Genomic DNA, 27,288 nt, shown 5'->3' on the forward strand with positions numbered 1-27,288 from the left:
AAACTGCACAGTGTTACGAGTTAACAAAGCAAGAGACTCTTCTAAACTCATAATCTTCTTATGCGAAGGGTTCTGAAACTGTGCCGGAGCTGAAGGATTCTTAGTATAGCCAAAACCTAGGGGAATCTGAGAGTTACTAGACTGACCTTGATTATGTCCCTTAGACTAAGAAAGTTTGGGATGGTTTCTCCATCCAGGGTTATAGGTTTCTGAATATGGGTCAAACTTCTGACGGTTATCGAATCTAGTGTTGTTATAAAGAGCATTGGCTTGCTCCTCAACAGTATGGCCTTCCCAAGAAGGCTCTATTCTTCCACTATTACCACTAGAATGACCTAATTCTAAGGCTTCTAACCTTTTGGCTATGGCTGCTATTTTAGCATCTGACTCATAAGATCCTTCTACCCTATTGACATTTCCTCAACTTAGAAGAATCATTTTCTAGGGTTCCCTACTATTTTCCCATTGTTGGGTCTTATCGTCGATTTCATTCAAAAATGTCATCGCCTCATCAACAGTTTTATTCTCAAACCCACCTGTGCATAAGGACTCAACCATGGTTGTTGTTGAATAATCTAAACCCTCGTAGAGGATCTGAACTAACCTAACCATCTTTAAACCATGATGAGGACATTGAGATATTGAGTCATTGAACCTTTCTAAATAACTATATAAAGATTCTCCCTCTTGTTGAGCAAAAGTACAGATTTGTGTCTTAATAGACGATGTTTCGTGCCTTGGGAAAAACTTCTATATAAAGGCAGATGTAAGTTGGTCATAGGTTTCAATTGACTCAGAAGCCAAACTATACAAACAAGATTTGGCTTTATCTTTTAAGGAAAAGGGGAATAACCTAAGTTTCAACGCATCATCACTAAGGTTTTTGATTTTCAGAGTACTACAAACTTCCTCAAATTCTCTAACATGAAAACATGGGTTCTCATTCTCTTTTCCTAAAAAGATTGGGAGCATCTATAAAGTCCCAGGTTTGAGTTCATAATATGCCTCGGTTTCAGCTAACTTGATACAAGACGGACGAGAGGTCCTAGTTGGGTTTAATAGAGCTTTCAAAGTTACCATTTCTGGCACTACCAAAGGACTAGGAGTACTTTATTCACTAATTGTCAAGTTTTCAAAGCTGAAATTTCCAAAGACGGTGCTCTCAAAAGAAGAAGAGTCTTCGAGCTCCCCGCCTTCACAAGAAGAACTACTAGGTTTATCACTAATCAAACGACCTAGATTGTTTCTTTTCCAAGGCCGCTCTTTAATAACCTTGGGAATACACTAGAAAAACAAAAGAATAGAAAAGAAATCCTAAAACGAAGGGAAGTTCTATGCAAACACAAACAAGGCTGACTCCACCACAGCAAACCTACTGATTTCTAGCAAACAAAAAGCATGATGGCTCCACTTAGATTGTTTATAGACCAGCTTCTAATCCTTCGAAAGGGAATTCGTTACAATTTAAGCAAACCCCTCTGGAATCAATCCGAGTTTAAGTAAGTTAAATTGAGACGAGGGAAACTCAGTGGAGCTTTGATACCCAAGGCCTCACCGGCGTTACAAGGCGGTGTATTCAACTCACAGAAACTATCATGAACTTTGAAGCATGCTTAAAATAGTAACCAATATTTTTTTAATGACTTTCCTATTAAGCTCGTTACCTTATAGGTCTCGTTCTAGTCAAATTTTAGGCTTAGGTTCGCGTTTGGTTTCGTTTTCCTAAAGCGGGCAAGAAGAGAACGGTGATGAAATCCGATTCCTTATCTTGTATGGCTAGTCCTTGCCCTTTACTAGGAAATTAAAGCAGTCGTTTTCAAATCCTCAGCATATATGCAAACGAAGGAATACAGTAACTCGCTGACAGGGGATTCACGAGTTTTTCGACAAACTTACCTCCCGTACCAGACGGGGGATGAACCGTTGTAGTCGACTCGGGCCACGACTCCTATGTCATGTACGAACCCGAGGGGCCGAGGCGATATCGTAATCGCCGTCCTTCTCTGCAAGCAATTGATATTTAAACTACCCTTCCGTAGGGTTTTAAAAAAAAAAAGTCCCAAAGTCCACAGTCCAAAAATATAGTGCAAAAGAAAAATATAATCTAAAAAAAATGTCTTTTTTTCTTTTTTTAATTTATTTTTGTTCTTCTTTTCTTTCGCTCCTTTCGCTTTACTTTTACTCCAAATATTTATGTATACACCAAAAGCTTTGGCAAATTTTTCTTTCGCTCCAAACTCCAAAATCTGTAAGGAAAAGACAAAAACCCAAAAACGTAAAGAAGAACAAATAAATTAAAAATGAAAAACAAATAAAAGGCTAAAAAAAATCTAAAAACTCTAGCATAAAGACATGTCCGCGTCGGCGGCGCCAAAAATTGATGTGATTTTCAATTGAGTTGTAGTTATAAGTTCGTTGAGACTTGTGAAAGCAAAAGATTTTAGACTTATAAAACTTAAAAATAGAAAACTTATTGCAAAATTGATTTCAAGATATTAAAAGTGACCAAGACACTGTATTCCACTATTACACATGAATGAACAATACCAAATATGTTTCAAAACTCTAACTATCCTCTAAGTCCTTTATTTCTTAATTCATACATAATCATACATATTCCCAGATACTAATTGTATTCCCTAAGAATAGACTATCAATCGATTAAACAAAGTATAATCTATCAAATTGAATCACAAATAATTAAGAAAATTATGTGAACATTTATAACTCCACAAAAGCAGTGATTGAATGAATTATAAATTGTAAATTAGAGAAAATAAAATTGTTACCAACCATTCATGCATAGATAGCTTCATCTATTGCCTTGGTTGCGCGAGAATTAGCTCATCATCATGGAAACACGCTCAAAATTCATTTTTATTGCTGAAAGGGTGTTTACAAATATGAAATGGGAGAAACAATGATAAAACAATGATTTTCTTTTCTCTCCCAAAACTCCCCTCAAATGTGCTCTCTAGCTCTCTATTTATACACACAAATACACATCACTCAAATATATTCTTCCATAACTCCAAAATCTTCTTCTTTTTAATTAAAAATATCTTCAGGAATTTTTCCTTCTCTTTATTCTATATATATCTTTATTAAACCCATATCTTCTTTAATTCGCAGAATAAAATCCAAGATAAATTTTTTTAAGGATATCTTTCTTGTTTAATACAAAATAACTTCCTTTTTCTTCAAAACTTCATATATGTTTGTAAGGCAAGAAGATATTCTTATCTTAAAGATAATAAATCATTTTCCGTTGAAACCAAATTTCCCGTCAATTTTTCTTTTCAAATCAAGGAAGAAGATGGAGCCCCCTTAACCAGTAATGGGGTGCGATTAGCAGTTGGCTCCCTGGGTGCCGCTTATCAGTAAGGTTCCCCTTATCCAAAACTGAGAGTCCGAATAACATGTGTCCTCCGGGTGCCTATACCAACTTTTCAAGCCAAATTTTCCAAAAATGTTTATTTTCCAAAAATACCTACAAACACATAAAACATCATAATAAGTAGAAAATCGAGTACCAACAATACTAAAAATTGAGGACAATTCAGTCACAAAAATGTGTTTATCACATGCCACGAGCCAATTTAGCCTTGGCCACGCCGCCAAGCCCTAACTTTGGCCACGACGCCATGCCGCACGTGCTAAATAGGGTTGCGATGCGCCAAACCCTAATTTAGCTAAAAGTTGCCATGCCAACTGAGTCCAATGACTCTCCTAAGGCCTCAAGATTAACTTATCAACAGGGACAATGTTGTCAGAGCCATATTCAGGTCTAACACCAATATGCCAAAATAGCTGTCACGGCTACGCCAGTGGCATGCCTCTATGCCATGGCTCCGCCAGGCGCCACTATGCCAATGGCGCCACTTCGCTATCCAAACAAGATGCGGCCTTAATCAATGGACATCCTTCCTCATGAGATGCAATCTCGGCCATCCAAGTTCGCCACCGGACTGACAGACTTGTGGCAAGTTTCAGGCGACCAGCTGCCTAAATCTAGTGACCATGGCTACGCCAGGCGCCACTTGCACCACAGTGCCACTGGCATGCACGAGCCATGTCAGCCATGCCACATTGCCACTAGCGTACACCAAAACGCCATTGCGCCATTATCAGGCGCCAACACAAGGTATCCATAATCAACGACTATCCTCCTTCATGAGATGTGATATCAACCATCGAAGTTCGCCACCGAACTGACAAACCTGTGGCAAGTTTACCAGCCCAAACGATCCTAATAGCATTACATGTTATTTTCCTGCGGTAAGTCCCTTGACTTTGACTTGCCACACGTAGCAAAGTGCTACATGTTTTCCACGAGAACACTCAAGACATCAAACATGTCACAAACTGGGGGATGCTCATCAGGGTATTGGTCTGGCGGTTTACAGCGTGCGGCGTGCAATGCGCCAGTTACAAGAAAGTGTCATGAAGCGGGACAATTAGTAATGGTGTAAATGAATTCACTTCCTTCATCATGGAAGCATAATGTATGACGGTTACACGTTACTCTATTTTTCCACCACTCAATCGTTTCCACTTCCTACGAGACCAGGGTACGTTTCAATATGACTTGTATAAATAGGTTTCGCCTATTTACACAAAAAAACAAGTTTTGGTCAGAGAACAACACAGTATCCAGAAATCACCTGCTAGCTCTCCATCCTGCTAGCCAGTTCTACTTTCTGATACAAGTCGTAAACAACCACACCATCAGAATCAACTATTCTGGTCTCAACACTTTCTTCGCTTCCCTCCCTTAGATTAACTCTTCTCCTTCACTTTGTGGCTGAAGCAATCCTGGAACGGCCATTTCTTGGTTTAGGCCAGGATTGTACATATTGATCTCTCGAATCAAAAGTACTCCCGTGCAGTGCATTGTTTAGGGTCTAGGCTCGTTTCTCATCCACACAAACAAAATTACCAAAACCGGTAGAAGCAGTTTTCACCCACAAACAATGACACATGTCAACAGACATGTGAGCAAATACCATTGCTCACAATTCTTTCACATTTTGGCATTATAGCTAATATCGGCTGTATTGCACTGTTTAAAGATTTAACCAAATTACAGTCCATGAAAAAAATGAGTACTACATGTATCAATGAGTATGAAAATAATTTCTTTTTGAAATTTTTTAAAAATTTGATGTAGTATCTCCACTCACATTTCCTATTAAGGCCTGTAGGGATATCTCCATATCAGACTCAAGTGGGGAGACATACCTTCACAATCCACCTCCTCATACACAACATAGAACAAATATCACCTCTTGGACATATATCCTGTTTTATAAATTTTAAAACAACTGTAACATGTAAACCCTTTTTCTCTTTACCATCGCATGCTAAGGGGTAAATCTTTTGGTTGGTGGTAAAGTTGGACTAGGTTTGGTGTTAGTGGAGAATATTTGAGAGTGGTTGAGGAGGTTGAAATAGGGTTAATTTTGAGGGGAATTCATAGTAGTAAACGGTCTGGTGGTGAAAAATAAGCTGGCGAAGGATTTTTAATTGGGATTAACATATTTTTGTTGAAGACTGAGCGTTTATTTTTTCATTCTAGCCTGATATATTGTAATAGTGATCCGCTTGACTATGAGAGCTCTCGCACTTAATATTTCATACAGAACCTATTGGAAAAATACTCTTACAGGGGATCGAGATAACCAAAGCAAAAAGAATTTTCCATTGGGAAAAGAAAAACTATAAGCTCCACAAGATTTTTATGAATAAGTGATTGTCTGATAATAAACAAAGAATACTAAGCATGATTTACTGAACTCATAATTCATTAGTTCTTTTTATGAATGTCAACGAAGTGTGTAAGTATATTAATCCTGATAGTTCAACACATTTGTTATTATAATAAAAACCTTGAAATGGAATACCTTATGATTCGTTTTTTTTTTTAATTATAAATCATCTAAATTTGACTCATCTGAATTTGACTTACTACATCAGAGTCTGACTTATTACGTTTTACCCAAAAATTATTAATATCTGGTGCAAAACAGATATGATCCTCAACGAATTAGGTGCAAAACATTACCCGGTTCAAATACCTTCAAGTCAAATGTATAATTTAGTAAGATCAGAACTCGAGGAAAATATCAAAAAATAAAAGCAAGGTGCAAAACTATATCCGACTCAAATACCTTCGAGTCAGATGTATGAGCCTAGTTAGACTTCAAGTTTGAGAAAAAAATCTCAATTCTTTAACGGTGAGAAACGGATGGGTGGATGCGGATTTGGTATCACCCGCGTCCAATCTGTCTAACTGGCGGATTTAAGATTTTGACCCACGTCCAAATGATTACCCGTCTGATATGACACCCACTGGTAAAAGGATGAGCGGATTGGATCTGCGGATTCAAAAAAGATATAAACGAAAACAAGTAAATGTCAAAGATGAGTAATATAACTTAGTTTTAAAACTTAGATTACTGAAATATTAGTAGTTAACATAACAAGAATAACATAATATCTTCCCAACGACCAAAATTATAATTTTTATTGACATGAGGGCCTCTGATCAATCCAAAATTGATACTTTTTGAAAATCTTTGAGGAACTTCAATGCATCTCAATATAGGAAACTATATATATATATTATCTACCAATTTTGTAAAATAATCTTCATATATGTATAACACTAACATTATCCTTAGGATCGGGTCTCCAACGGATATATAATGTTCCATCCATGTCCAGCCTGTGAAAATGATTGGTTTCAAAAATTCACCGCATCCAGTCCTCCTAGAAATGGATCGGGTGTCCACCCGCCAAAATGCTGAACGGGTTTGGATGTTTTTGCTCATCCGTACTTGAATTTTTGTTCAGTTACCAGATGGGAAAATTAGGCGCAGGCCCAAATATTCTCATTGTCAGGCCCACAATTAATTTTTAGTTCCGTGACACCCATAATTATATGAAATTATTAAAAATGTCTGCACGACGGATTATGCATCAGGGGTATAATTGGAAACGCAACTTGGATATAACATATCTAAAAATGCGCGCCTTGAAATTTACAAATTTTATATCGTTGGAAATCTTTTTAAGAGAGCTACGCAACGAGTACAAACAACATCAAATTTTTGTTTTTCACGAAAATATCGGAGGTGATCTTCATTTTAGGCAAAATTTCGAAAACTGACTACGTAACCATTATGCGGCCACCAAAATGATGCGTAACACATCATGCAGACGCATAACGAATTATGCAACCATTTTCTCGACTGCATAACAGATTATGCATCTATAACAAGTTATGTAACCACTGTTTTGGTTGATTTTAGTGCGTACATAAAAAATTGATGCATAATGCAGTATGCATTCATATTTACGGATGCATATCATGTTATGCATCTATTTTCTCGATGCATAAAAGATTGTGCATCAATTTTCTCGATGCATAATGCATTATGCAGTCATATTTTCGGATGCATAACAGGTTATGCATCCATTTTCACGACTGCATAACATGTTATGTAGATATTATTGTAGGTGCATGACAAGTTGTGCAACCTTATTTTTGGTTGGTTTCAATACTAAGAAAAAAGTAGCTGCATAACGTGTTATCCAACCGTTTTTTGGACCGCATAACAAGTTATGCAAAAAAAAGAAGGCGCAGAACGTGTTATGCAACCAATTTCGAGAATGCATAATGTAACAAATTTGGTAGATGCATAACCTGTTATGCATCACTATTCACACCTCCATTTTCTTTTAAATACACGTCACACATACACCAAACCCATCTGCACTTCCATCTTGCTGTCTTGCACCAGGCCTGTGGTTGCTTCCATCTCAACTCTACTTCTGCAACACAACTCTGCTTAGTGCATCAGCTGCCACTGCCATACACCACCAGAGCTGCAACTATCTTTCTTCTTTGAGTTCACATCCATTCCATTAAACCTCAGCTCATCACTTGAGATTTATTCTCGACACCACCATTTCAGCTTATAACCAGTACCACCAATTCTTCTTCTAGGCAACAGCTCACAATAGCAACACCAACTCCCATTGCAACTCTACTCACACACTGTCACAGCCAAACTCAGTCTATCACCTGCAATTGCTCATTTTTTACGCCATTTCCGCAACTTCCTTGCTACCAGTCCCAGCACCACTTGCATCACGTCTGCAATACCACTCACCGTCAGCTCAACCACCAACATCTCAGTTGCAACCACCAACATCATCACGTGTAACTACTATCAAGTATACAATCACTGGAACCATTTCGAGACTACAACTTCAGCTTAGACCTTCTTAACATCTCAGACCATTGCTTGCAGCTATTGTTCTCTGTTTCTCATAATCCAGTACCATCAATTCCATTGCTTCAACTACTAACAGCAGCAGAAACCCATTTCAGTCTCGAGCTCAACTCAACAGCAGCAACATCTTGAACACATCAACCAAAAGTCTCTCCTCTTATCATGACTGAGCATCAATGGCTTCATTCCTTAACCGGCAACAACATTGACTTCCTTGGCTGAACTTTAACTAATTCAGCCACTTCCTGGAACACCTGATGTGCAAAGTTGGTGGTATGATGAGATCTGAATTCTGAGTTGTTCTCCATCTTCATCTTCGATTCATTGAAACCCCATCTGTGAAATTCAATTTCCTAAAAAAACAAAAATTAAACCTCTCACAACCATTTCTACTCCAATTAACAACAAATCCGTCGACAATTGATCGATTTCACATAAAATATCAATCATTTACGAAACCCTAAATTAGCTTACCCTTTTCTTCTTCTTCCAGAGATCAATCGACTTCAGCACCATCACCTTTTCCCTCGATTCATCAAGCTACTAAACTTCCTAGAGATTATTTACACAAAATCAAGCTCAATTCGTTTGAATTGAGGTCGACCGAGAGACGAGACGAGAAGAGAAAATTAGAAAACGAGAGAAAGAAGAGAAGAAAAAAATAGACCGGAACTTAATTTTATAAATTCTGGATTTGTGAAAAATTTTCTCACAGAAAATGGGTGCACGCCTGAGTTTTTCTGGGCATGGGTTTCACAGTAGAAAAAATCTGAAAACTGGATTTCCCTGTAGTCTTCACTTACCAAAAATAAAATAAGGCTTCGTCGAACCCGAGGCCTCAAGGTATAGAATGGGCTTACAGAATTAGGTTGGACGTGAAACTTATTGAAAGTTGAAACACTCCTCAAACTAATGGGCTTTTAAAAATAACTTCACAAGCGGAAACCCTAAAAGCCCTTACGAGAACTCCAATCTTAAAATCCCCAAAACCCTAGTAATATCATAGTAGAGAGAGACTAAAAAGAGACTGTGTATCCCCTTCTCGTTTCTCCTCCTCCACGGCGCTTCTCTGATTTCTCCCAGTTCCTCGATTCAATCTCACAATGGTAATTCCCATCACAGATTTCTCAAATCATGATCTTCTTGTCTTTCCTAACTTGATTCACTGATTGATTACTCATTCTTATGTGTTTATTTTTTGATTTTTTTTGTTTAGCCTTTCAAACGATACGTTGAGATCGGGCGTGTTGCTCTAGTTAACTACGGAGAAGACTATGGAAAGCTTGTTGTCATCGTTGATGTTATTGATCAAAACAGAGTAAGTAAAACAAGATGATTCTGATTCACTTGTATGTGTGTTCCTTTGAGAGTATTACAGTTTTTTTTTTTTTTTTTTTTTTTTTTTTTTTTTTTTTTTTTTTTTTTTTTTTTTAAGATCTAAGTTATTTGGTTTTGTTGAAATTTAGGCTTTGGTTGATGCACCTGATATGGTTAGGTCACAAATGAATTTCAAGAGATTGTCTTTGACTGATATTAAAATCGATATCGGCCGTGTACCTAACAAGAAGGCTCTCCTTGCTGCCATGGAAGCTGCAGGTATAACCATAGTTTTGTTTCCATTCAGTTTTGGTACTTGTTTGTATGTATTTTTTTCTTTTTTGGCAGTGGATTGATGTTTTTGGTTTTGTCTTTATAGATGTGAAGAAGAAGTGGGAGAGTAGTTCATGGGGTAGGAAGCTTATCGTGCAGAAGAAGAGAGCTTCCCTTAACGATTTCGAGAGGTTTAAGGTCATGCTTGCCAAAATCAAGGTTTGTTTACATTGCCTTATGCTGTGTGTTTTACATCTGTCAGGTTTTACTTTCTGTTGTTGATTGTGCATAATTATGTTTGTTTGATGAGATTTGTGGTTGATTGCAGAGGGGTGGTTTGATCAGACAAGAGCTATCCAAGTTGAAGAAGTCTGCAGCTTAAGACAAGTATTAACTGCGTTTTTCAAAGCTTTTTATGGTATTTTATAGTTTTGATTGTCAATTTTGTAGAGACTTGGTTTCTTACAAGGATGGATGGATGTTTTGTCATTATTTTAGTAGTAGCATATTTTGGAACTTCCTAGCCTTTTTATTCTTGTCTAATTAAAGGCCAGTCTACATGACAAGATGCTTGAATTTATAAGATGTCTTTGGTTTTGTTAGTGTGTTAGAATTATGTTTGTGGCTCTGCAGCTACATAGTCAGCTGTCTAACCCTTGGCCAGTTCGGCTGCAAGTTCTGCTGTATAATTAGTCCCTGGTTCATATCCTAGAATGTGGCTAGTAGTGTTCTATCTATTTCTTGTTGTCCAGGCTGCTTTTCTAATGGTTATGAATGTAGTACTAGCATATTTTGGAACTTCATAGCCTTTTAATGCCTTCTTGTCTAATTGAAGGCCATTCTATGGCAAGATGCTTGAATTTTTAAGATGTCTCTGGTTTCGTTTGTGTGTCTGAATTTATATAAGTGGCTCTGTCTAACCAAGATCAAGGTTCCCCTGGCAGTTGCATATAATGGATAGCTAGTTTAGCTACCAGCTCTGCTATATAAGATATCTCTGGTTTTGTTTGTGTGTCTAACCATGATGAAAGTTCTCCTGGCAGTTGCATATCCACCTGCCTAACTCATAGCTAGTTTAGCTACCAGGTCTGCTGTATGATTGCAGTCTCTGGTTTCATATCCCAAAATGAGATTAGTAGTATTCCTTAAAAATTGAATCTAATCTTTGACGACTAGCCTGCTTTTTCAACTTTGTGATTTTTTTTCCTTTTTCTTTTTTTTTGCTTTTTTATGACTAGACCTTCTTAAGAAGCATCAAAGTTAAGATATTCATGGATACAGTGTATCCCTGTCCAGAGTTGCAACTATGAAGCTTCTGACTGGGTTTTACAGCCTTGTTAGTTTCATTCATGCTTGTCCTGTGTCAGATACTTTGTTTCTTGTCATAGCTTAATAACAGGTATTCACCTTAGGTTTTGACTGATGAAAAACATCTGTGTGTTTCCATACTGCTGTAAGTAATGAACACTCTAGTTAGATGTAAGTTGCTTTTACTAACTGTATCTTTACGAATCTGAAAACCTTTGGAAAACTTGTTCCTTAAAAAAGAGAATTTACATAACTCTAACTCAGGTAGATTGTCATTCAAATTTTGGGTTTGAGAAAATTAATATCTAGGTTACTGATTATGACTGAAGTTACAACCTCCTGAATTGATGAGTGATATTGTAATGGTTCATAGGAGTCATAAGTTGTGTGCTTATTGTCCATATTTTCCTCAAGTTATCACTATTGCTTGTCGAAATAATGATATTTTGAGTATGAAACAATTGTTGAAAGAGTCATTACTTTGAATAGACTATGAATAGATAACAATTGTTTTCCTTGATTTCTTATGCGGAGGAACCTGTTAATGAACATCATTGGGACAACCTCTGGGTTAGTTGTTTGTAAGTTGGATCGTCAAGGTCAGTTAGTGTCATGTTAAAGGCTGAATCATTTCTTGAAATGTCAGGCAGCTATAGTGACAATTTGGCATTTAGGTAATCTTTCTAATGCACCAACATTGCTGGCAGTGCTCTGTCATAGGTTATACTCACTCTTGTTTCCTATTGTCGGCTGTTCTTAATTTACTGTCATAGGTTGATAGTTAACTCTTATCTGATTGACATTAAAAGCATGTAAAAGACATAGGTCGGTGTCACATTTGTTTGTTCCTGCTGGTATTTTTTTTGAAAATTGCATCCTGTTAAGAAAGCGTGAATATGAATAGGTACCATTTTTCTAGGTTTTCTGTTCTTATCCTTGCAGCTCATTTAGTGTATGTATATCCTCAAATACCAATTGCCTTCACTAGACTTAGACATCATCAGTAGCCCCAAAAGTGTGCAAATTAGAGTTCCTTCATGTTATTACATCTATTTTTTTTCTCTATGCCTTTCATTTTTCTTTTAATACATACATTAAAGAATATATACACTTTCATAGAGCAACTGATGTGCAATGTAGTTGTTTTGCTGAGCCACTTCATCAATCTGAAGGGTGCAGCCATTTTGGTCTGCTCAAGTACTGATGGAATTTCCCAACACAATAATGCCAGTTATGTCAATCTGATGGATGACCCGTCTCTGACTCACCTTTCCCACCTACAGGAGTATCCGGAAAATTTTTTGAACCCGCGCAGCTTGATCACCGTCGGATGATGAAGATTTGACATCACCAAACTATGGACTTAACCATAGTTAAACATCCGGATTTTTAAAACATACGCCTTCTAACGTGTTTCATGTTACATACACCTGAATTGCTTTTGTTGGTTCAGAGGCGATCGCAACTAGGACTCATCCCAGTGGATGATTACTGTTATCCTGGATTACTGGAAAAGGGTGCAAGCTTGACTCTTCCAATTGGACATACCGTTTTCTCTTCTGGTTCTCCGTTGTTTATTTCATTTGGTGTTGATTCTGCTGTGATCTTTATCTTCATTGATTCCTAGACACCTCAATTTGCTATCCGCTATCATCAAGTTTAATTGTTAAGACTCTTGTACATTTTATTCATGCAATACTGGTAACTTGTATGGCCAAGCTGAATCTTTTCATCAGTGGACCACACAGATATTGCTAGTTATTATAGAAGTTTTGGGATTTCTAGTTTGGTCAGTTCATTATTGTATCTCGAGAAAACCAAAAGACCAAATCAGAAAAGATTATATGAATCTTTTTAGATTAAACTAAAGTTAATGTGATTCTAGTTTGATTGCATTACCAACTACGCTGTATTATTGTTGTAAATAGGCCAATAGGGTATCTTCCATGTTCTACATGCTCATCTTTATTATGTATTTCCTTTTACCATTTCATGATTTCGTCACTAGATATTATTCATCTTGATTTAGTTGCAGTGACCCACTAAATTTTACAAATAAAATTATCAAGATTACAATTGATTAGTTATCTGATTATTGTACTTTCTGAAGTATATATATTTGTGGGGTGTCATTTTCACTGTCTCTCTTAAAATGTTATGGTTGAAAATGTGCAACACATCTTATAAACTTTGTGATTGAAAATGATAATATCTTCTTCGAAGTGAATGAAGGATTCATGTATTGACAAATTGGGTGGGTTCCTTGAGCACGATTGCCAGATACATTGTCTGTAACACGTATGTTTGCTCTAACATACACATGAATTTGAACAGATTTTGAATACTTGTCTAGAATCTAGATTAAGTGAAAGTAAATATAATCTTCAGTCCTTCCTCGCTTGGAAAATGCGAGAGAATCTTAGTTGATCTCAATTATATAGATTTTGCATGTGGATCTCTTTAACCACCTTATCTGTGCAAAGCTGGAATATAAGATTGGTAGAAAGGCCCAGTGTGGTAAAACTTTGGGCTTACACTTTCCTAATGGTCCCTCCCATCCCATGTATTATTGGTTGTTGTTAAACAACAGCACATGTGAAATTAATATTTGTTTACTTTCGGTTAGTCTTTGTCATGAACCCTGTTTTGAGGCATACTGGTTTTTTTTTTGAGGCACACTCATTCATTATCCCATCTAGGGTGATTTTTTAAGAGGTGTCTAAAGGTAGTTCAATTACCTATATATCCTTAAAAAATTTAAATTACTAGAATGCCCTTATCCTCAAAAACCTAAAATCAAAATAACTTTTAAAGTTTAAACTTAAACATCTTGGACTTCAATTCAATCAAGCAATTAATCAAGCAAAGAAAACACGAATCGAAGTGAGTGATGTTGGAGTGCGAAATCCAAATCTCAATTGCTCTCGGATGTATTTTAGAATACATTTGTAATAAATCCATCTTGTTTTTGATTGATTTTATTTTGTTTGATCGTATGAATATGATTTCAAAGATGAAATTAGAGTTTTCAGAAGATCAGTTCGGCTGATATTGGAATATCAATTTTGAGCCAAACCTAGTATATGATTTAAAGAAACACTATTTTCGGCTAATGCGATTTTGTTAGATTTTGTTCGAATCAGCCGAACCTAGCCTTCTTCTTCTTTTAAAATTTTCAGAAGATCAGTTCAGCTGATCTTGGAAAATCAATTTTTAGCCGAACATAATATATGATTTAGAGAAACACTATGTTCGGCTGATGGGATTTTGCTAGATTTTGTTCGAATCAGCCGAACCTAAAATTCGTCAGTTACAGAGTGAAGTTCAGCTGATAACTTGTCAGCCGAACCTAGGTATATTTTCAAAAAACAGAGGTTCGGCTGACAAGTTATCAGCCGAACCGTTCATCTGGTCAGTAGATCTGGGTTTAAAAATTTCAATTTTTTGACAGATTCAACTTATAAAAATGACATTAAACCTCGTATAGAAGTCTACCTCTGATTTGAATCACACATTTTGGTCACTCCTAATCACTTAAATCTCAAAACCCAAGTTTTTTTTTTCACTTCTTGTTCTTCTTCCTCTCAAAAATCCCAATTCTCACATAAATTTGATTTCTCTACTAATTTACCACTAATAATTTAATTTTTAATTAATCCTTAAAATTCTTAATTTATCAAATCTAATCATAATCATTAACACTAATTATATAAGGGTAGTTATGTCATTATCAAAAAGAGTGGATAAAGGGTGATGTTGTTTTTTATTTAGTGACCCTATTTTGACATTATTTAGTATACCTCAAAGAAAATTCAGCATGCCTCGAAAAAGGTTTATTTGTCATCCCTATTAGATCCAGGTTTTAAAGGTTAGAGGCTGTGGGACCTAATAATTGGTGCAAGTGCTCTGGGCCTGGGCAAAGGTCTTGTCCTAGTCTAAGTTTGTCTTGTATAGTTGTATATCTGTAAGTGTGGGCAATATTGATACTCTGCCACTGCATAAATGTGATGCATGGTTCGTCAAGATGTAATTTGGTTGCATTATGCATTACCGGTAGATAAGTAAATTGATCCCCAAGTATTGTGGCCGATGTCAATGTTCATGCATTTTAAACGTGGGAATATTATTTCTGTCCTTGATGCCAAAGCATAGACGGACATTGTCATTATCTGTCAAGTAGAAAACCTAACTTAACTGAAGGACAAATCATCTATTGTGTAGCACATTTGAAGAAAATTTAGTTAAAAAACAATCTTGTTATGGGGGGCCGGTTTTATTAGAGGGGCGACAGTGTGATAATAATGTCCCTCTAATTGGTTAGGGGATGTCCTATAAGGGGTGCAAATTGACTGGATTACCTTCCCAATTTTTTAACCTAAATTAAAGCTAAATTGTTAATTTGTTTTCTTTCTTCTTCTCTTCTTCTCCTCCCATCAACCGTAACCTCCATTAAAACTCAAAATTTCACCGTCTTCGATTAATAGACGATTTGAAAATTAATCAAGTGTAGTGTAATGACTTATATGAGGTATGTTTTGAAAAACCCAGTTACGATTTGGTTTATTTTGTTCGATTTAAGTTTAATTTCTATCAAAAATTAGGGTTTTAGATGAAAATTGAAATTGAAATTTCGGGGTTTATGTGAGTTACGGTTGATTTTGACTCAATTACGAACCGTAACTGGAGATTTTGATGTTGTTACGGTTGGTAATTGACTATTACTAACTGTATGTTCTTATATTTGAGAATTTTCTTCAGTTAAGTTTTTTTTCTCTTACGGTTGATGTCGATACCAGAATTACGAACCGTAAATAACCCTGGAACCCAGAGTTCAGAAAGGTCACCAATTACGGTTCATAACTAAAATTCGAGATGAACCGTAAATACTGTTACGGTTGGTAACCATTTTAGTTTATGAACCGTAACTAAGTTACGACTCGTCTCGAGCATTTGGTTACCAACCGTAATGAGTTTTCCCTAAATTTAACCACTTACGGTTGGTAGTTCATATATTACGAACTGTAACTAAGATTTACGGTTGGTTACGAGCAAAATTCCCACCGTAATTAGCTCTGAAAATGTAAAAAACTGGATTTTTTTTTAAACTCTAAAATATGATTTAGAGTTAATATAAGTGAAAATTAATCGTTAACACTAAACTAGATTATCAACACTAAACTATGTAAGGGTTAATTCATTTTCGTTTTTTTTTGTATAAGGGGCACTTCAAATTACCATGTAATGATACTTTTTATCCTATTACCCGCTGCCCTTCTAATAAGGGGCACTTCAAATTACCATGTAATGATACTTTGTATAAAATCTGCCGCTTCTAATACTTTTTCCAAATTCTGATTTTTGGGCCATCGTACATTCGGAACTTTACAAAAATATTATCCTCCGAATATTACAAGTTCAAAACAAACCACGCCATGGCTCCAGGTGGTTCCAAGGGCCAATATTGAAGGTTAGACAGCCCATATTCGGACGTTTTGGTAACTAATTTAACTTCCGATTATTTCAAAGACAAAATTTGAAAAGTATAAGTTTTTCCAAATTCTGATTTTTGGGCCATCATACATTCGGAACTTTACAAAAATATTATCCTCCGAATATTACAATCGGTAGGTTGTTTAACAAAATAATCTACCGATTTCATATAATCGGCTAGTTTTTATATTAATAATACTCCGATTACATCCATTACATAAAGTTCAAACGGCCTTAACCTTACAATTTCGTCAAAAGCACCTAAATCCATACTCCTAATTGACCATAAAAGTATTAAAATAGATCATAACTTCCAGTGACCATAGAAATTGTCCCTCTTGATTTTGTAGCATCCTTCATGTTCAAATCGTTTCCCGTAGAGGTCCACATACCGGCGATCCGCAAGATTTCTCTGAAATTACGAATGAGTAACAAGTTAGTACTAACTTTTGTTAATGTGAGTTGGAGTTACAGAGATACTTACTCGTTTTTCATACGTCCACCAAGGAAAAGCGTTCCTAACAAACCGTTCCTCATCTTCAAGTTTGTCAATCTCCTTATCGAGCACATTCTTCCTCATCTTAATGTCATTGGATGATCTTCGAATTCGATTACCATCTAAGGCCTTAAATACCATTAAGATACGGTTCCATATCTGCTCTTCGGATTCCGATTTGTGGAGCTTGTGAACACGATCATGAGCAGTTACCACAACCCACGCTCTATAAATAGCACAATCTTCTTCTTCGGCAAAAGCAATATCCATGTTTTTTGTTATGAAAATTAAAACTGAAGAGAGGAAAGAGTTTGGTGCAATTGGGGTGATAGATATGAGTTTCTTCATATAGGTTTAGGGTCCAACGACTCTTTTTGTTTTTCCCAAAAACTCCAACGGCTAATTTGACGAAAGTTGAATGTGGAGAAACCAATAATCGATAGGTATTGTATTTAGCATATCTACCGATTATGGTAGCTTTCAAAATTTGAATTTGGGGCAACTTATAATCGGTAGGTTTTGTAATATATTTAACTCCCGATTAACGCTGCATCCAAAACACGAACCAAGTGGTTATGGCTGGCTGTGTACACTCAAAACATATGGAATATGGCAAGGGTTCGATCTGTGGCTCCTTATAATCGTTAGGTTGTTAAGTTGTATTCCCTTCCGATTATAGCAGCCTTCACCTTCTTCTCTATAACTCTAACAACTCAAAAATGAAAAAGAAATGGAAAAAATGAAACACAAATCATTCTAATACTGCACCGACTACAATCGGAAGTCTGGGAAATATTTTGGATTCCGATTGCAATCGGAGGATAACAATGTTATCATATCCTCCGAATATATAAGGGTAATTTCGCCATTACGAATTACGCGAGATAAGGGATGGCTACATTTTCCCTTTGGGTGACCTTTTTTGTTTTATTGTTGGCCCCTAAATCCTTTCGAGTGGCCCCTAAAAACGCCAGGTTAGTAAAGGTTGGAGAAAAACAGAGTACTCTGCAATCTCAACAAAAAACAGAGTAATCTCCTTGGAGAAAAACAGAGTAATCTGCAAATCCACTAAAAATTACAGGAACAAACAACATAATACCATAAAACAGAGTATGTGGATATTCCATACAACAATTGGAAAAAAAAAAACAGAGTTGCAATCTCAGCAAAAAACAAAGTAATCTCCTTCAACATGTACGTGAATAAAAACAGCTCAAATCCACCATTGCAATCTCATCTCAAATCACCACCATTGCATGCCTGTAAAACCCTTAATTTTACATCTTCTTAGCAACATCAGACCCCTCCAGCTCAAATTTTCTCAACCAAACACCAATTCAAACCAAACCCAATAAACCCATGAACATCTTCTCCTCCAACAACCATCATAACCTCAAACATAAATATGAAATACAAACAAAAATTAGTATAGGATGAAACCAGTTGCATCCTAGTTTAAAATGGGTGAAAGAAAATTCAACCCAATTTAGTATATGATGAAACCAGTTGCATCCTAGTTTAAAATGGGCGAAACCAAATTCAACCCTATTTAGTATAGGATGAAACCGGTTTCATCTTTTGTTTACAATGAGTGCTACCTAATTCAAAAACATAGATTCATCCTACCTATAGATGAAACTGGTTGCATCCTAGTTTAAAATGGGAAAGAAAATTCAACCCAATTTAGTATAGGATGAAACCGGTTTCATCCTAGTTTAAAATGGGTGAAAGCAAATTCAACCCAATTTGGTATAGGATGAAACCAGTTTCGCCATGTCTGTTCAACTCAATCTAGCACAGGATAAAACCAGTTTCATCTAATTAAGATGAACAAATTTGAAATCAATTGCAATTAAAACAAAATTAAGGTTAAGAAATCTACCAATTTGAGCATAGTCTTCATTTCTTATCTTCTGAAATCGAATTAACATAAAACCCTAATTTGAGAAATTTAAATAAATTACGCACACAGAAAACTCATTTTGATGGTGGTATTGCTGGTACTTATGATGGTGTTGCTGGATAAAGTTGATGATGTCGATGGTGGTGTTGATGATTGTGGAGGAGATAGAGATGGTAGAGGAATATGATGTTACTGGTTTGATATTGGAGACGGTGTAGAAAGAAGACGAAGACGATGGTACTTGCTGTTTGGTAATGGAGAAGATGAGGTGCAGAAGCTGATGGAAAACGAGAGCTTATAACGGCTTTTTTAGATCTGATTTCTGTTTGAGGCGACGGAGAAGACGAGAAGAAGATATTAAGTAACGTGATTTAAAGGGTAGTTCAGTCTCTTTCAAATGAAAAAGAATAATGTCCATTTGATCCAGGTAAAATGTTTACCCGTCCATATGACGGTGAAAAAGTACTCTTTTGGCTAAATAGCCCATTTTCTGGATAAAATTCCCATATATACATTTTTCATGTGAAGAAGATACATCCAAGAAGATTAGATTTACAAGAATTGTACGCCTCAAGAAGTACCTTAGAGAAAATTCATGTACATGCATGTTAGTGTTAGAGCACACAAAAGCAGATTGAATACACGTAAGTGTACTAATGTATCGTGCTCATGTGACCTGACTAGCTAATTGTTCCCATTGAGAATAGCCTCCTGACTGAGCACCAGGACTTCTTCTGCAGTTAATAAACCGTAAACAATCTTATCTTTTTTAAGTCGGAATGGCTTCCAACAAGGAAACGAAATATGGTATTTGTGATGGTTATAACGTACATACACCTCCTACTGAGTGTCACTCGCATAGGTTTTTACGTGTTAGAACCAAAATAAATGTACGTAAAGAGGGTAGTGATTAAGCAGCCTGAACTACCGCAGTTAACATGCTCTGGGCAATTATATCTTTGCAAACCAGACATTAAAGTTACTTAGGCCCGTGAATTCTACTACAACTATAACCTTATATGTCAAAAGACCAATCTGTCTCAAAAGAAATCATCATTATCCATCACAAAACGTAAACCATGTTCGTCAAATTTTCAGCCATAACATCTAAAGCAAGGTTGTCAAAGAGACACCGACGAAACACGATACCTCCAATAATACACAAGTGAAGTTTTGCAATGTCAATCAGTTGAATCGAGCAATGCCGTCCCGCACCATTTTGTGGATAGCTATCCCGTTCAAGCGGTTTTTTTACCGTTAGATCACGCTAAAACCCAGATCTAATAGCCTTGAACCCTTTAGAGAAAATGATGGGTCTTTTCCTGAAAATGGCGGGTCCTTTCCTGAATTCGAATCTAACCGTTAATTTGATCATCTAACGGTAAAGAAGTCCGCTTAAACAGGATAACTACCCGCAAAACGGTGCGGGATAGCATTTGTCCAATCAGTTTCTATCATTACAGGAGACAGTGAAATGATAGCCAACAAAAAAATATGTTTCTCCTCCGGTACAATTCCAACCCCTAATCATTTTCATTTTTAAATGACTATTAGTATCCAGTGTCATTAAATCAAATAAGATGCAAGTGAAAGTTTCTTTTCTTATCTTTACAGCTCAAGGTGAAGATTACATACGCAATGACGAACACATCAACTGAAAGAAACACATAAAACAAAGATAAGCATAAAACTCCATATTAAACCCCTATATTTTTTATGCAATAACTTTGTTTTAATCTAAAAAGATTCCTCTATTAACTATGAGGCTCATTAACTATACTGAGGTCGTTTAGTTGAAATACAAATAAGAATTTTCCTACACTCACCCATAAATGACGTAACACTTCTCATGTATATATATTCTCTAATTTGCTTCTCTTTTTTTCCCATTAATTACTTCAAGCTCCTCAACCAAGTGCATGGGACGATATCCGTGCACTAACTAAGCTCACAATCTTCTAAATTCTTGAGCTTAATTTTTCAGTAACTGCATCTTAATTTGGTAGTGGAGTATCATTTTGCACATGGCAGATTATGTCAAGTATCCAAAATCTCTAATCTCTCTGTCATTAATCATGACCAGTTTCGAGAACCAATGCACATTATGGAAATCTCATCTCTGAGTGAAATTGCATGTGAAGTTCAAGACACGTGCACCGTTCTTTTTAAATTTGAGATTTTGTCTTCGGTAAGTTTCACTAGAATTTAACGCTAAAATTCCAAAAGTCCCCAATAAGCAAAGTTTCCTGCAAATGAAACAGATTATGTTTCTCCACCATTCATTATGTTTGGAATTTTTTTATTTTTTTTTAATTTGTTTTTTGATCAGCAAAAATATATATATTGATAAAAGCATAAAGAATACACAAGAAATAGAAAACATCCATGGTGACCTGTAAGCAACTCACAGTGCATTCCAGTACAAGTAATGAAAATCTTCAATCTCTCACCAATTGCTCCCACCTGAATACTAGGTCTTCAAAACGCATTCCATCCAGCACTTTCCAAGGTTGAGACCAATATAAGATGTCAGTTTTGATATGCAATATGAGGATGTGAATGGGTGTTTCCTTTCCATTGAAGGTTCTTTCGTTCCTCTCTTTCCAGATTCTCCAGCAGATGGCAAATGGAAGCACGTTCCAAATAAAGTATCCTTTGCTTGAGAACATCCTAGTATTTGTTTCAACAAACAACATCCTAACATCGTTTCCTTGAACCCAATCAACTCCAAAAGCTTTATAAAAATGACTCCACACCTTTGTTGCTTCGGAACAATGTAAAAATAGATGATTAATTGATTCTTCCTCCATCTTGCACATGTTGCACCTGTTTACCAAGCAATGACCTCTTTTTTTTTCAGTACATCCTGGATAAGTATAGAATTGTGATGTACCAACCAAGTGAAAAAGGTCACTTTAGATGGTACCTTACTATTCCATACTGTCTTATGATGAAATACAACATTTGGTTTAGTAGACAAAGCTTTGTAGCAGGATTGTACCGTGAAGAAGCCATCTTTCGAATGTTTCCAGACCCTTGTATCCTCACTGTCATTGATATTGACTGATTCCAAGAGTGCTGTTAGCCTTACTGCTTCCTCAATTTCCCTATCAGTGAGTCTTCTTCTGAAGTCTAAGTTCCAATTAATTATGCCATCAATAATTGAGTAGAACTTGTTGATGTTGTGATCTTTTTTCCTTGGCACTCTGAATAGGTTAGGGAACTCTTTGTCAAGTGTGTTGTCGCCGATCCAGTGATCTTTCCAGAAAAGTGTCCTATCTCCCTTGCCAATGCGAAATCTAATGCCCTCCTTGAACTTTTGCAGCCTCTTGTTAACACCCTTCCAAACTGACCTGCCATATGAGGATCTAATATTCTTTGTATCCCATTTATTTTTCGTGAGCCCATACTTTTCAGTAATTATGACTCTCCACAAAGAATCAATTTCAGTTGTGAATCTCCAGCACCATTTGCACAGTAAAGCATCATTCATTATCCGCAGCTGTCGAATGCCTAGTCCTCCATATTCTTTGGCCAAACACACCGTATCCCATGAGACTAGTGCATATTTCTTTCTGGTTGTGTCACTTCCCCAAAGGAAGTTACGCATAATCTTGTTTAATTTCTTCTCAACTGATGGCGGCATTGAATAAATTGACATGAGAAAAATAGCAAGTATGCTCAAAACACTTTTGATCAATACTAATTTGCCACCATAGGATAAAAAACTCCCTGCCACCCTTGTAGTAACTTCTCCGTCTTCTCTATGACTGAATCCCAAATATTCTTGTTCCTATACTGGCCTCCTTCCGGCATCCCTAGGTATCTAATAGGTAGCTCCTCAAAACTGCAACCAAGACTATTCTCAACAACATCATCAGAATTTGTATCCCCGAACTTAATTGCTGAGCTCTTTATAGGATTGATGCTAAGTCCTGAACTTATTTGAAAGCAAATTAGGAGAGCTCGAATATTCAGAATCTGTTCCACATCGTCACTAGAGAAGAATATTGTATCATCTGCAAATAAAAGATGTGACAATTGTGTTCCATTCGCCTTAACTGTGAAACCTCTAAATAACCCATTAGCCTCTAGTTTTTGAACCATCTTGTAGAGTCCCTCCATAACCATGGTGAATAGAAAGGGGATAGAGGGTCTCCCTGTCGCAATCCCCTCGAGCTCTTGAACTGATTTCCAGGCGTCCCATTGAGGAGAATGGAGAAGTGGGCTGTTGATATCAATGTATTTATCCACCGTCTCCATTTATGACCCATACCCATTTTGATCATGATTGTGTCCAAGAATCCCCAGTTAACTTTGTCATATGCCTTCTCAACGTCTAATTTGAACAACCATCCATCTGATCCATCCTTCAACTTGGAATCAATACATTCATTCGCCAATAAAATGCTATCTATGATTTGCCTGTTTTGCACAAATGTTGTTTGTGTATTCGATATAAGATGAGGAAGTACCTTTTTAAGCCTAGAAGAGAGAACATTGGAGATAATCTTGTAGCAAGTGTTAATCAGACTGATCGGCCTATAGTCCCTCAGCAACTCTACATTATCTCTTTTGGGAATAAGAGTAATAAAAGTATTATTAGTTCTCCAATCCAGGTAGCCATTAACATCGAAGAACCGAGCCATGCTCATGAAGTCTTCTCTAATAATATCCCAGAAGTGTGTGTAGAACTCGATAGGGAAACCGTCAGGCTCCGGCGCTCTATTAGTTTCCATGTGTTTAATATCCAGAACAACTTCATCTTCTGTGATTTCTAGTTCCGTTTCTTTCCTCTGTACATCATTTATTTTTTCAAACTGTATATCCTCCATAAATGGCCTGCTCACCTCTTTCTATGTATACAAATATGTATATAACTTCTGTAGTTTATCCCCAATAATACTCTGATCTTCTGTTAAATATCCATCGATCCTCAAACAAGAAATATTATTTGCTCTTCTCCTCCCATTTACAATTCTGTGAAAGAACCCAGTGTTCCTATCACCATCTTCGATCCACTGCCCTTTAGTCTTGTTTTTAATCCTTTTGTGCTCCATGTTTGCCCATTTTATGTATTCTTTTTTGAGATTAACCCTATTAATGCGCTCTTCAAGAGTGGTTGTTCCTTCCTCGTCAACTAAGTCTACCTCTTGTATCTGGGAGAGCAGCGCATCCATCTTCTTGTTTACCTTTCCAAAACACTCTTTATTCCAAACTTTAAGATATTCTTTCACTGCTATCAATTTCTTACAGAACACATAGCCAGGATTCCCACTAAAATTAAGAACTCTCCACCAAATTTTCATCTTTTCTTTAAGGTCACCACTTTCCGACCATATAATCTCCAATTTGAAAGGCCTTGTACCTATGTTCATCATAGTTGTTGACAGCATTAAAGGCGTATGATCTGACACAGGTCTAGGCTTAGCACTCTGTATAGTATATGGGAACATGGATTCCCATAATGGATTGATAAGGAATCTATCAATTCTGCTACAATATGGATTATCTTGAAAATTAGACCAAGTGTACTTAGCACCACTAAGGGGCAAGTCCACCAAATCAAAATTGGAAATGAATCTTATATAATCCTCATACTCCGATTGATTCCTCTAGCTCTATTTCTATCTGCAATCGATTTTGTAACGTTCCAGTCGCCTCCTAGAAATCCAGGAATATTCCACAGCCCCATAACCTCTCCTAACTCCCTCCACAAAGTTCTCCTTTCCTTCCTGTTGTTTGGGGCGTATATATTTGATATGAAGAACTCTAGTTGGGACGTTGTCGACCTGAACATACAAGATAATGAATAAATGCCTTCCAGTTTGTCAACGAGTTTGATTTTATCCTTCCGCCATAATATACTTATCCCTCCTTTGGTTCCCTTGGAATGAATGTAGCAGTAATCCACATTAGGGTGACACCAAACCTCTCTTCTAAGATGAATAGAGAAATCTTGGAGTATAGTTTCTTGAAGTAGAACCACACCAGGATACGATTTCATAAAAACAAAGTTGATGGCTATCCTTTTATCTCTTTCTCCTAGACCCCGTATATTCCACAAAATTGTTTTCTCTATCATTGGAGCCATTTAGCCTTTGCCTTTTTTCTTCTTTCCTCCTTCGACCCTTCAGGGATTGCGCCCCTAAGAAAGCTCTGAATCCTACTTTTTTCTCGGCTAAAACGAGCCAGACCTTCTCTAATTATACTCGATCTCTCGGCTTCATCCTCCATGTCTGCACTCTCATCTTCACTCACTGCGGTCTTCTCCCTTTCGCTACACTCTTCTAGGTCTTCTATCTCTTCATAAGGCCCTTCCAGCATATGTTGAACTCCAATAAGAATGTTATCTGTTATTCCAGTCTGATCTACCTTTTTAGCTTTGAGATTTCTAGCTTTCCCCCTCTCCATGGCCAACACTAGGGACCCCATGATACTCTCCTCTACCATGCACTCCATCCCCTTGATTGGTAAGGCCAAAAGCACCCCCACATTTGTTACTGCCTGTCGCAAATTTTCTTTCTCAACCTTCAATTGGTATTCCTTCTCCTTCTGCATCATTTGCTGAGATGAGTTTTCTTTTTCTTTGCCAATTGTATCTGTCATTATCTTCGTTTCCAAGTTGTCTCGGTCTTCCTCAGCTTCTCCCGACGTCCAGTATTGTTCTTCCAAGGGTTGATCGTCAATATCTGTTGCATTAGGACTCTTAGAGTTGATAGGAATTGCCTCAAACACTTCAAATGGATTGGTGACAAGGGAAATTTGATTGAGCTGGGGATATCTATTGTTATTTTCTCCTAAATCCTACCAGTCTGTTTCACCCAGAAATTGTTGGTTTTGATTTTTTTAACGAATTTTGTGAATCTCATACTCGAAACTCAATTATTTTGAGTTCTTTTTCTTGTTGATCACTTTAACTACCTTGTCTGCTATATAGAACATGGATTGGCCGGTAAAGACCCATCTTGACACAACTTTAGGGTTGCACTTTTTTAATAGTTAGTTCATCTCTTAATGGTTGTTGTTAAACCACATGTGATGTGAATACTTGATTGGGGATTTTGCCTACTTTACAAAAGTTTATGTCATCATTTGAACTGCTTTAGATACACCTGTAACTGGCCAGTGACAACCAACTCTACTGAGTTGACGTGGAATAAAATAAATGATTTTTTTGTCATGAACCTGAACGGAAACGATTTTCAAACTCGGTTCTAACACGGTTTTAAAATCCTGGAAACCGTTCTTCCGGGTTTCATTTGATTCAGATACAGATTATATTACAAAACCAAATCGTATCATGCACTACATTACGAGTAAAGTTTACAAATTAAGCGCTACAAACAGGCATATCTACTACATTATTTACTATACCCGATGCATAAGATGGTAACATCCAACATGGAAGCTACAACGTACATTAAGCCTTGACCCGTCGTCCATCAAAGGGCTTATGGACTACATGAGACATCAGATATACGGATGTGCACATGGTCCCGTGACAAGTAGCACCACTTGCGTTTTTCAGTACAGTGAGTGGATAAAATGGACCAAAAAATAAATTGGCCGACATGCAGTAACACATACAGTTATGAACTTGTGGTTCTCTGCAACGCCTGTAAAGAAGAGAGTTCAGTGTACAACTGATCTAGTTGATGCCAATTTTTACACATTTTAAACGTGGGATTTTAAAAAGTTATCCTTTTTTGTGTGCATAATGAAAGCAAAAGCCATAGCTAGAGTGTCAGTCAGACAGGGTGTCATCAAGTAGAAGTCTCTTACGCCCACGAAATTTGTTCCGACCTAACTCTTCACAGACCTCACAAGCTAGCTTTAACTATAAAAACAAAGGAAAAATTATGCATCTTTTGGTAATGAATTCGAAATTAAGAAAAAGACTAGTCTGTCTAGATAAGGGAACTTGGTGAAATGAATGAATGAACACCACCAGGAGACCAAATCTTTCACGTTGCGGCGCGGGACCATAATCTTTGTCGGGCCCTGTCAGAGGTACACAATCGACATCGTCCTTAGATACCATGAGGATAAGTAGATAACCATACCTTCCCTGCCTTGGAAACCTTTTGGCTTTTTGAGATTACAAGCCAGCTACATTGAGGGGATGGAAAAAGACCCCTGTTAGGTACTATGGGATAACCATTACTTTTATTTTACACTAGGTCATGTCATATGCAAAA

The 27,288-nt window shown here is 36.8% G+C and overlaps 2 protein-coding genes and 1 pseudogene across 2 annotated transcripts; 2 read left to right on the plus strand and 1 right to left on the minus strand.

Annotated features, from left to right (window-relative positions):
* Positions 1 to 616: 616 nt before the first annotated feature.
* LOC113325598 lies at positions 617 to 716 on the plus strand (annotated as a pseudogene).
* Positions 717 to 9,310: 8,594 nt separating this feature from the next.
* On the plus strand, positions 9,311 to 10,500 carry LOC113323762 (60S ribosomal protein L14-2-like). Its single transcript, XM_026572106.1, has 5 exons — positions 9,311 to 9,406; positions 9,517 to 9,618; positions 9,767 to 9,896; positions 9,997 to 10,109; positions 10,219 to 10,500. The coding sequence occupies exons 1-5, from the start codon at positions 9,404 to 9,406 to the stop codon at positions 10,270 to 10,272; spliced, it is 402 nt and encodes a 133-aa protein (XP_026427891.1). The 5' UTR covers positions 9,311 to 9,403; the 3' UTR covers positions 10,273 to 10,500.
* A 12,289-nt stretch (positions 10,501 to 22,789) lies between these two features.
* Positions 22,790 to 23,350, minus strand: LOC113323952. The gene has a single exon (XM_026572295.1). The coding sequence runs from the start codon at positions 23,348 to 23,350 to the stop codon at positions 22,790 to 22,792; it is 561 nt and encodes a 186-aa protein (XP_026428080.1).
* Between the last annotated feature and the right edge of the window lie 3,938 nt (positions 23,351 to 27,288).

The sequence above is a fragment of the Papaver somniferum genome, chromosome 11 (assembly GCF_003573695.1).
Source record: "Papaver somniferum cultivar HN1 chromosome 11, ASM357369v1, whole genome shotgun sequence".
Lineage (NCBI taxonomy): Eukaryota > Viridiplantae > Streptophyta > Magnoliopsida > Ranunculales > Papaveraceae > Papaver > Papaver somniferum.